The sequence below is a fragment of the Micromesistius poutassou genome (genome assembly GCF_964030765.1).
Source record: "Micromesistius poutassou genome assembly, chromosome: 3".
In the NCBI taxonomy this organism is placed as follows: Eukaryota; Metazoa; Chordata; class Actinopteri; order Gadiformes; family Gadidae; genus Micromesistius; species Micromesistius poutassou.
The window spans coordinates 17,238,678-17,250,733 of NC_140273.1; the positions used below are offsets into that span (position 1 = coordinate 17,238,678).

General features: G+C 44.7%; 1 protein-coding gene across 1 annotated transcript in view; it reads right to left on the minus strand.

The window, feature by feature from the left end:
* The window catches only part of LOC311340104 (glucagon receptor-like), a gene marked incomplete at its 5' end in the record, with an annotated part of 11,339 nt that extends 4,735 nt beyond the window's left edge, over nucleotides 1-6,604 (minus strand). Inside the window, 5 exons of the mRNA XM_084464967.1 lie at nucleotides 2,559-2,665; nucleotides 3,231-3,319; nucleotides 5,313-5,420; nucleotides 5,784-5,880; nucleotides 6,551-6,604. Coding sequence (XP_084321093.1) covers nucleotides 2,559-2,665; nucleotides 3,231-3,319; nucleotides 5,313-5,420; nucleotides 5,784-5,880; nucleotides 6,551-6,604 — 455 coding nt within the window. The remainder of the gene's footprint in view (nucleotides 1-2,558; nucleotides 2,666-3,230; nucleotides 3,320-5,312; nucleotides 5,421-5,783; nucleotides 5,881-6,550) is intronic.
* Between the last annotated feature and the right edge of the window lie 5,452 nt (nucleotides 6,605-12,056).

Genomic DNA, 12,056 nt, shown 5'->3' on the forward strand with positions numbered 1-12,056 from the left:
GCTAAAAATAGCTCATGTGAACATATCAACATATCATTCAAATGGATCTCTGATAACAAACTTGTCCTGAACATATCTGAAACCAAGAGCATTGTATTTGGAACAAAACACTCATTAAGCTCTAAACCCCAGCTGAATCTGGTACTGAACAATGTTGCTGTTGAGCAAGTACAGGAAACAAAGCTTCTGGGGGTAACCTTAGACTGTAAATGATCATGGTCAAGACACAATGATTTACTGGCGCAAAAGATGGGGAGGACCATATCTGTAGTCAAAAGATGCCCTTGTTTTTTAACACCTCATCTGACCAAATAGGTCCTGCGGACCCTGGTACTGTCACACCTAGATTATTGCTCGGTGGTCTGGTCAGGTACCACAAAAATGAATCTAGGGAAGCTTCAACGGGTACAAAGCAGAGCAGCTAGGCTTGCCCTTAAATGCACACCAAGAGCCAACATAAATAACATGCATGACAAACTCTTCTGGCTGAAAGTTGATGTGAGGCTGAAAGCATCACTTCTGTCTTTCAAAAAAATATGAATACATTAAACAACCCAGACTGTTTCTTTAGGCAGCTAACACTTAGCTCTAATGTGCACACATATCCCACCCGACATGCCACCAGTGGTAACTACACAATTCCAACAATCAAAACAAACTCAAAACAACGCACAGTACTATGTAGAGCTATGGTTGAATGGAACTCCCTTCCGGATCATATTTCAAAAATCCAGAACAAAGCTAGCTTCAAAAAACAAGTGAAGCGACACCTCATGGCTGTTTGCACTGAATCCTAGTATGTATTACTAAATTTTACTTTTATTTATCTATTCTTTTCCTTTTTGTCATTTTATTTCTTTTTCTTTTTTTGTTGTTTGTTTTTGCGTACTGATGGTTTAGTTATCCATTCTTTTCCTGTTTTCTTTTTCCTGTATGTTGATTTCTTGTTTGTTATATGTTGTGTTTGGACCCCAGGAAGAGTCGCTGATGTCTTCTGCATCAGCGAATGGGGATCCAAATAAAATCCTAAAATCCAATTCTCCCGCTATTCTCCCGATGGGCCTTATATGTGAATGACATATCCTGACGACGTTGGACGTTGGACCTCCTGAAAAAAGACTACCCCTCAGGTAGTATTTTAGCCGGTGGAAATGTTAATTACCTTATATGTGAATTAGCAGTAGAATGTCGGCATTTCAGACCAGTTGAATGGGCGTGTTGATGACACTTCGGTCTACGTTTGCATGTCATTGAGTGGCACCCGCACCCTAATCGATAATCAGCCTGTTACCTTTTGTTCGCTGAATTGTTAAAAAAATATTTAAATGTGACACTGCTTTTCAGGTCTTATCGTAACCCTCAGTGTACACATCATACAATAAATTACAATACATGGGTTCACAGATGCACACGTATATAGAAAACGTTTTTTTTTATTTTCATGTTACACCTTTCATGGTCGAAATGAAGCGGCCACCAATTCTTGACAGGCTGGGTACTTTATTCTTAGTTTCACTAACTTTACAGTACACGTTTGCACAGACACAACTGGACTTGTTCATTACTTCGCTAAACTGACACACGCTACCGCTCGCTCTCCTCGCTCGTCCACTCACTCACACACACACACACACTGCCATTCTCGCGCACACACATGCGCTAACTCTCGTAACAATTATTATTGACAACAGTTAGCTTAACATTATAGGGTCCCGTCCTTCCACTCCCTGTTTTCTCAGTTCAACACAGAAATCAACTACATTTGTCCCAGTGTTTGTTAGATGTGAAATTAAGCCAAAAAAGACGCTCTCTTCCTCCGGTAGAGCAGTCATTCACGACGCCTTTCTTGTTCGTCGTTTCTTCTATTTGTCTCTAACTCATGCTCCAATCTTTCATTGATCGATGCGGATGTTGTGGATGCAACGGAATATATGATGCATCGCTGCAGCAACTTTTAATATGATCACGATGAGTTCTGCCTGTTCTGCCTCCGTGCTGTCTGCGGTCAAACCAAAACAAACTGAGACCCTACGTCATATCCCACCCCTTGCAAGCTCGCCCCCCTAAACCAGCCGGAGATTCTACTGATGACTGAGCGACACTGACACCGATGTCCGCATATCGGGGCTCAAGTGTGAATAAGTGTGAATGACCCTCACGGTCTAACCTCCTGATCCACAAATGCGGAGAAAAGACAGGAGGACATATGCGAAAACGGCTCATGGTAACAATTACAAATCTAACTGGCCCGTGATTGGTGCTGTGGAAAGGGCTTTGGCACCAGTGATGGTGGGACTGTTTGAAGAAGGAAACTTTAAAGAATCGGTGAGCCCAGCAAGCAGGCCTTACTCTGACGCAGATCATGGTTAAGCCCATCAATTAGTAATCAGTCAGTCAGTCAGTAGGTCAGTCAGTCAGTCATTGGGGTCAGTCAGTCAGTCATTGGGGTCAGTCAGTCAGTCGGTCGGTCGGTCTGTCAGTTAGTAAGAACAGTCAGTCGGTCGGTCAGTCACTTGTTCAGTCAGTCAGTCAGTCTGTCCTTCCTGAAGGTGTGTTACCTGAATGTGATGAGTATTCCCAGGGCCAGTATGAGGGCCCCCAGAGAGAGGGAGTAGCCCACGGTGTACATGACCCGGAACTGGGCCAGGATGCGTCCATACTGCTGCTGCGGGGCACACAGCACACACACATCCTCACTAACTAATGCCATGGAATCAATGGAAGGTGCTGTAAGATTAAAGAGATACAAGTTACGTGTTAATCGTAACAAATGGCACAGCCATGCATCAGCAATCTGCGACCGAAAGGCGCTCTGACAATGTCTGTTTAGAGAAAATCCATCTTGCCTGTCAAACCCAGGTTTGTGAAATGCAAAACCTCTCAACGGTGAAGACATTTAGGAAGGGAAGGAGCAGAGAGGGAGGGATACTTTTTTGGGTGGTTCCTCTTTTTTCTGCTCTCTGTCTATACCACTACAGAATCGTACTTACAGCCAGCAGCTTTAAAGCGTACAGTGGTAGTGTGTAGCTCAACCGGCAAAGCACGGCGCAAACACTGGATTATATATCCAATTATATTGATTCCATTTGATTTGCCCCCACTTCAAACATTTGATGTGAGACAACTCACACAAGAGAGCCATGTGTTTCGGCCTGGGAGTGATACAGTACAGTGGACATTAGTGTATCTCACCATAACGAGGACAACACCAGAGCAATAACACTGCTCACCTGAGCCGGGTCGTCCTCACACTCGCTGGTGTTCTTTGGTGACCAGCGACCATCAGCACCACACGCCCGGTACACCAGCCCCCGCTGAACTGTCCACACACACTCAAATGATCAGCCAAGCACAGAAACACACACACACACACACGCACACACGCACATGCATACACACACAAATACACACACACACACACACACACACGCATACCAGACACACACTCACACACTTGCCCGCACACACATACAGACACAGAAACACACACGCACACACACACACACACAGACACACACACACACGCACACACACACACACACACACACACACACACACACACACACACACACACACACACACACACACACAGATACCACAGACACACACGCACACACACACACACACACACACGCACACACACACACACACACACACACACACACACACACACAGATACCGCACACACACACACACACACACGCACACACACACACACACACACACACACACACAAATACACACACACTCACACACGTGCATTTTGGCTCCTGGAGACATCCTACTTCAAGGACTGCTTTGTTTTATCTATTTCCTTATTTAATATGAGTATACTTTCCATTCCTTTATGTCGGTCTTCCCGTAGATACTTTAGACCACAGACCCGCTCGGCATCATTTTTCCAACCGGATCTTTCCCTCCTGCTCCACACACACCCAACACCTGTTCACAGGGTCCTGTGGAACTGCCCGTCAGCTCGCCACAAGACTGGGTTCATCTCTGGCTACGCCTCCTTGCCATCCCTGGACTTCCATGCTCTTACTGAGACTGGATCCCACCAGACAACACTGCCACCTCAGCGGCCCTCTCCTCAGCCTACTCCTTCCCATACGCACCCAGGCTTGCCGGCAGAGGAGAGGGGGGTCTGGTTTGCTTGCCTCCCCGAAATGGAAGTTTTGTCATACCCCCTTCAAACCTTTACTCCATCTTCTTTTCGAATTTCATATGGTGTCTGTAACTCGATCAGCCCACTTCCCCTGCTCCCTCCTCCCTGCTACGGTGCGATTCTTTTAACTACTTTGTAAAAATGATTGATGTCATACGCAGCTCGTTTTACCACCCACCTGCTGACGCCACCTGTCCTGTATCCACTTCTTCTTCTCCTGCTCTATCTTCATTTTCAACCACTCCACCTACCAATGAGGTTCTATCCCTTGTCCCATCCAACTTCCCAAACACCTGCCTGCTCGACTCTGTCCCCTCTCACCTTCTTCAGTCTATCGCTCTGGACGTCAAACACTGGAGCGAGACTTTTCTCGGTGGACGTCGACACACCACAAAACACAATCTCAATCAGCCTTCCCAGGAACGCATCTCCCATCCTTCAACCTCTGCAGCTCATCCAGAATGCAGAACCCAGACTGGTCTTCAACCTACCAAAGCTCTCCCATACTACTCATCCGCACCCTGCACTGACTACCAGGCAGCTTCTGGAATCCGATTCAAGTCCCTGGCACTTGACTACCGCGTTTCCAACAGCTCAGGCCCATCAAGGACATAGTCAATACACCCCGGTGCATCCACTACGCTCCACAACTGCCAAACAGCATTCAACTCCCTCATGCCGAGGTGCCCCCAGCCCTTCTCTCTCCTGGCTCCACCATGTTGGAACGAGCTCCCCACTGACATCCGTACAGCAGAGACCCTTCCCTCGCAGACTGAAAACTCATTTGTTCAGACGGCATCTTGGTCCATGACAATTTTTCTAATATTAAACAATCTCAAGCTCTTGTTTTTGTTTTTGGCGCTTGTAGCGGTTTGCTTATTTGATTAATTTAATGTGCTCGCATGATTCTTGGAATTTCTGGGTTGTATCTCCATGATTTAATGCACTTATTGTAATTTGCTTTGGAAAAAACTGTATTGTAATTGATTATCATTGTACTATTTTGCTCTCTATCAAGGGCCAACACTTTATCACACACACACACACACACACACACACACACACACACACACACACACACACACACACACACACACACACACACACACACACACACACACACACACAGACTGGGCACAAGACAGACCTTGGCTGAACCAGGGGAGGAACCATGGGCAGGATATGTTGACAGCAGTTCCAGGGACACCATCGGGCCAGCAGGCGTACTGGTCGAAGGTCCTGTTACAGACCAGCTCTGCAGGACACAACAGCCCTTTCTGTCAGGGGAGCTCACCGTCACGGGGGAATATTTACGGGAATATGTACAGGGAGCCGGCCATGACTGGGAAATAAACCCCTTTGGTTGATATTAAAACAAATTAGAATTGTATTGATTGGAAAAAAGGTCTTGTAGATTCTATAATTGGAGCTACGTCCAGAGCAACGATCTGTGATTTATAGCAATGGTCTGCTATTTTTAGATCAAATGACCTGAGTATGCCAAAGAGAGTCTGAGGTATAACGTTTAAAATGTTTTGTAATAAAAAAGTGGGTACCACTTTAGGAGAATTGCAAATCCGATGCATTAATAAAGCAGTATTAAACAGTGAAGCGTTACCAGAGGCCGGGGGAGTGGTGCCCAGGTGGTCCAGACACTGGTTCCTGTAGATCGCCCATCGCTCCTTCAACACTTCCAGGGAGTTGGTGCAGGAGACCTGCCGAGTGCAAGGGTAAGCAGTGGCTCAGGGCTCCTCAGCACGTCATCATCTCCATCATCCTCGCCATCACCATCATCATGGTCATCATAGTAATCATGAAGTGATCGTGAAGAACAACGCTCTAATACTCACTCTGGCTCAACAAGCACAAACCATGAGTTAGGGCTGTGCGATAAAAATTTTTTTTTCTTTTATTTATTTCATTCATTAAATGTCTTATATAAATTGCAGAACAGCTGGATACATATTTGTACATTATTTTCGATCTGAACATTTTGTGTATTTTTTTATTTTCGAAGTTCTCAGTTACAAAGTGTTTTTTTTTTTAGATAAATGCTGAAAAAATGCATCATGTTTCCAAACTCTAAATAATCGTTTGAATTATCGTGATTTCAATAGATTTCAGCAGCCCTGCCATGATGTATGGCGCTACGGGCCAATGTTGCCGGATCAGCTCATGAACAAAGAGTTGCCGGTTCAAACACTACACTTTGACTTCAAAGCCAAGATTCCTTTGCTTGTGGACGGACGGTTGGGATCAAAGAGAAGCTGGTCAATCCGAAACTAACTACAGTGAGTACAGTGGCTGTGAATGGGTGAGAGAGAGGGAGAGAGAGAGGGAGAGAGAGAGAGAGAGAGAGAGAGAGAGCGTAGAGAGTCACTCTACCTGTACGATGCTGCAGAGTGTAAGCAGGACCAATTGCACCGACACCTGGGACATCCCACAGGTGGGAGGGGAGGGGACCTGGGGCGGTGCGGAGGGGCGGCTATCAGCTCATCAGAGGGTCTCAGCCCCGTCTCACTGTGTGGCCTACAAGCATAGGGTGGTGTCAAATGAGAGAGAGAGAGAGAGAGAGAGAGAGAGAGAGAGAGAGAGAGAGAGAGAGAGAGAGAGAGAGAGAGAGAGAGAGAGAGAGAGAGAGAGAGAGAGAGAGAGAGAGAGAGAGAGAGAGAGAGACTATTTAATATCCCTCATTCATTGTTACTGTAAACACGGTGACATTATGCAGCTTCAAACACCACCGCAAGACTGGATCTCATTTGATGATGTTTAATTTGGTCATTTCATTAGATATCCATTTGATTGATTCAGTGTTTGTTACTTATACCCTTAACCACTGGTACGTTCCATGTTCACGTCTGTTTGCCTGTTTGTGCTTGTGGGTGACGCTGTGTCTGTGTGTGAGTGGGCGGGCTGATCCTCTAGATGAGAGCTCTTCTGCAGCGATGTTGGAGAACATAAAGAAATCTGAAACGTTTCTGCAAAAAACACCTTTACCATGGAAACATTTTTGGCTAAAACGTTTCAAATCCCATTCTGTTCCAGTGCGGTCTGTTCCAGAGCATCTTCACTTCTTTGTGCCCATACATGTGTGTGTCTGTGTGCGTGCGTGAGTGTGCATGCGTGTGCGTGCGTGTGCGTGCATGTGTGCATGTGTGTGTGTGTGTGACCGATTTGATCCCATCACACAGATTACAAGATTGTGCAGTAACAACCACTGGGAAGCTAATGATCATGGCTGAGGGTGGAAGAGCAATTGAATCTCCTGGTGTTGAGAAGTCATATCCTCTCTGTCCTTATACTGTTATTCTCCTCTTCCCCCCTCTGCTGAGCAGCAGGGGGGAAAAGGAGATGAGAAAATGTAATAAACATATAATCACACGGCTTATTAGCAAACAATCTAGCATGAGGAGAAAGTAAGTCTCTCTTGGCCTACGTATTTCATTGTGAATAAATAATACATGTGTCATTAAGTAAGAACCAGAATGCAGTACTAAGTATCACTCAACTGAACCTAACCTAATTCTAGTGCTCTATCCTACCTTTAACCTGATGCTAGTGCTCTAACCTACCATTAACCTAACGCCTTTGTTTTTTTCATTTATCTCACAAGCCAATGTTAACCTGCACTGCGGTACGTTTCATCAGTTTCATTTTGGATACCAACTTTCTCTGAAAGAGTGAAAGGCTTGAGCATTTCCAAAACATGGACGTATTAAAGAATGCACACACTATCCTACCTTTAACCTGATGCTAGTGCGCTATCCTACCTTTAACCTGACACTAGTGCACTAACCTACCTTTAACCTGACACTAGTGAACTAACCTACCTTTAACCTGATGCTAGTGCTAACCTACCTTTAACCTGATGCTAGTGCTCTAACCTACCTTTAACCTAACGCCTTTGCGCCATCTACCTTAAACATGAGGCTAGTGCGCTTACCTTGCTTACCTACCTTTGAGCTCCCTTTACCCTAACGCCTTTGAGCCAATCCACCTTTAACCTAACTGATGATGCTGATGCGCCATCTACCTTAAACATGAGGCTAGTATGCTAACCACGTAGGCAATACGCCCCAGGCTTGACTCCATCCAGTGGTCCCTTGCTGCCTGTCCTCATCTCTCTCTTTCAACCCACTTCCCTGTCTGTCTTCACTGTCCTGATTATGAAGATACAAATGTATAAATATACACAAGTATGTGAGTATACACAAATAATGATATACACACAAAAAACAAATATCGGGTCAATAACCATCAGGTCCTGGCCGATCATGATCAGGGTTGTGCACAACGAATCCTGATTTCCCCTGAGAATTCTGATTTTGAAAAATGAGCCTATAATGGAATAACAAATGCGGCGTAATGATGATAAATAATTTAAATGTCTAAAGCTGAATTCATATAGGTGGATAATGAAAAGAGGAGATGGTGAAAAAGTACAAATCATATGGCCCTTACTCACTACAGAGCCAGGCTGTTTGCAAGTTTTATTGTCATCCCCTATCTCCTTTCGATAATATCGCCCACTTTGCATACCCCACATAGTAGATGTGTCTAAAATCTACATCTGAAAGAATGATTTTTAAACACAAATACTTTCCCCAGATGGAAGTATAAATCAGTCACCCAGCCTGCCACCATTATTTTTTCCTATCTTACCATTAGGCACTAATGTGTGTAACCCCCCCCCCCCCCCCCCCCCCACCCCCCCCCCCTGTTGGCGTTCATAATGGCATTTCAATCAATGAGAGCATTGCATGTGATTTAGGCTCATGATCATGCTGGGCTGTTCAGATGATGTGGGCGAGCAGAGAGATGAGTGTGCTTAGCTGTAAATGAGCTAATGAAGCCAGGAGGACGGCTGTAATAATTATGTTGTCTCTGCGTCAATGAAGTGCCCTGGCACACATTGTGTGGCAAGGCGCACACATGCTTTTTTTCGCAGCCTACTTCAAGAGAGTCAATTTAGTTTCAACCCTTATTCATATTGTCTTTCTTTCATTCGTTCATTCTTTCTTTCATCTAGCTCTTTTTCATTTGAATTTGTTCCAATATACAGCTGAACACCCTCGGATTCTGTGTGTGTGTGTGTGTGTGTGTGTGTGTGTGTGTGTGAGAGTGAGTGAGTGAGTGAGTGAGTGAGTGAGTGAGTGTGTGTGTGGGATGTATAATTCTAATGAGTGGAGGCCAGCCCAAACCTACTCCCTGCTAGTCTCAGCCTCTTTCGTTTATTTGCAGTACGTTATCATGTGACTCGCCCTGAACGTCTGAGAAAGTTAAGCCTCTCGCTGGCTGGTTGGGACTCACAGAAACGGACCGCAACATTTGTGTGTGGGACACGGCGGATGCAACAGCATATTTACGTTTCACCGCACGCAGTCCTCTTATGGCATCCATAGGGGTGCAACTACATTGACATTAATGACCATAAGTATCGCTGTGTTTTTCTGTGTTTTTTTTTTCATTTATCTCACAAGCCAAACCTGCACTGCGGTACGTGAATCTAGGTTGATAACATGAAGGTGTGCAGTTTCATCAGTTTCATTTTGGATACCAACTTTCTCTGAAAGAGTGAAAGGCTTGAGCATTTCCAAAACATGGACGTATCAAAGAATGCACACCGACTTATTACTATTTTAGGACATTTTTTGACGAAAGGGTGAATCATAAGCTGGCCTTCTTTGGCTACGTGAGGCGTGTCCCGAGAGAGGGTGGGAGCTCCTCGGACACTTACGTGTGCGTGGATGTGTGGAGGTCCGACTTGCCAGCGGTGGATGCTGCTGATGGTTAAGCTTATAGGCCACTTATAAAAAACCGCAACCGTGTCAGTGGAGATGTGTGGCGCTTCGTTCTGGCCAGCCTGGTTTGTCCTGATGTCTGAGAGAGAGCTAAGCTCCTTGTTTAATGCTAAGGTGTGTGGCGGCGCGTACCATACACACCAACGCCCATTTATAACGTGCGTTCATAACGACGGTTGCATAAGTATCACACTGGATCGTAAACAAGGGGCTGACGTGCCCCCCCTCCTTCCTGAGGAATATGATATCCCATTACCATGTCTGTTCCGCTAGATGCCACTCAATTCTACACAGTGCATATTTAAAGACTGTTTTGGCAGCATAGATAACATCTCACTGTTCCCTTATTACAAGACACCAGTGTGCAGAATAATAAACTCTGCGGGGTCATCACGGGATGTTCACAACATGGCATAGGGGACATGTTTCCAGATGAGCATTCTGCCCCTGGTGTACATTTCAGTCTCAGAGACACTAACTTCCTTTCCCTCACCCGAGAGACATCTGGTCGGACGAAAATAATATGATGTTCCCACTGCGCCACTGGCAGATGCTTTACGGAATGTATAAATGACCGTTAATCACAGTGGCTTTGTGGCTTTTGTATCTTTGGGTAGGATTTTTAATATGGTCAAGATATATCAGGCTGTTTTTCGTTTTCCATTGTATGCCCCCCTGCTTTATAAAGAGATCAGAGCATTTAAGTGTGTTTGTGTTATGTGTGTGTGTGTGTGTGTGTGTGTGTGTGTGTGTGTCCGGTGTGTGTGTCCGGTGTGTGTCCGGTGTGTGTGTGTGTGTGTGTGTGTGTGTGTGTGTGTGTGTTTTTCAGGAGAGAGAGAGCGGCAGATAACACATGATGAGGATGCTAGGCCAGTACATACCATTCCGACTGTTCGGTGGAAATCATCCAATTTCTCATTCTTTTGTCCCAATTCCTTGCTAATAAAAATGTGATTTATAGCTCAATATGCAGTGTTTTATCACAGCATATTGCTTCGCAATCACCCCGACATTTCTCACATCCAGATCCAGCATTCCTACAAAGTTAAACCTATAGTTAACGTATAACTGTATTTCCATGCTGCTATTCAGCATTTTTGCACTTTACCATACTGCACCTTTATTTGCACCTCAATAACTCCCTCAAAACATTGTGAATATTCTATTCAGTATAATGTATGTAATGTCTGTCTGTATATGTCGTGTTTATTTGTTGGTGTCTTTTTTCACTATTATGTTGTTATGTTACTATATTATGTTGTTATGTTACTATGCTATTATGTTACAAGTTATGATGTGTGGTAAATATATTAATAGCACATTTGGAGTATGGGGAAACGCAATTTTGGTCCTCAATGTAACCTGTTGCACGGTCAGTCTGACAATAAAGTTCACTTGACTATAGCAGAACTTGCGGTGGGAAATGGCAAAAAGAGTGAGCCCGATGAAATCTAGTATTTTTCAGTGGTCAGTCAACACAGCCTGTTTGGTCGAAACAAATATGAAGCGATGGAAAGTGAAATGCCCCGTTCACCCAGATCTTGGTTCACAGGTTTTAGATATGAATCTAAAGTCTGATTTGTGAAACTACCCAAATGCCAAGACCGATATTTTAACATTCAGTCACATTCAGTCACATTCAGTCACCGTCATCTTTCTTCAGGTAGACTTTGGAGACCCACTGAGTTTTTTAAAACAGAACCATTAGGATTGGAGCCTAACACCATAACCTCTGAACTATTCTTCCTCCAAACTGATGAACATGATTTTTAATTAATGACGCAATTTGGTAAACCTTTCCCCAGACAACCCAACGAAGAACACACATATACACAAACAACAAAACCTCCACCACAAAACACACGCACACACACACACACACACACACACACACACACACACACACAAACACACACACACACACACACACACACAAACTTACTGAAATGTCATGTGAAGGTTTCATGTCTAAACGAGCCATGGGTTCTCTGCCAAAGACATAACATGCACCGACACACACCGCCAAACCTGTGACAACCATAAACATGAGGGAGCTCAGAGGGCAGGGCAGGTATACCAAACACACACAC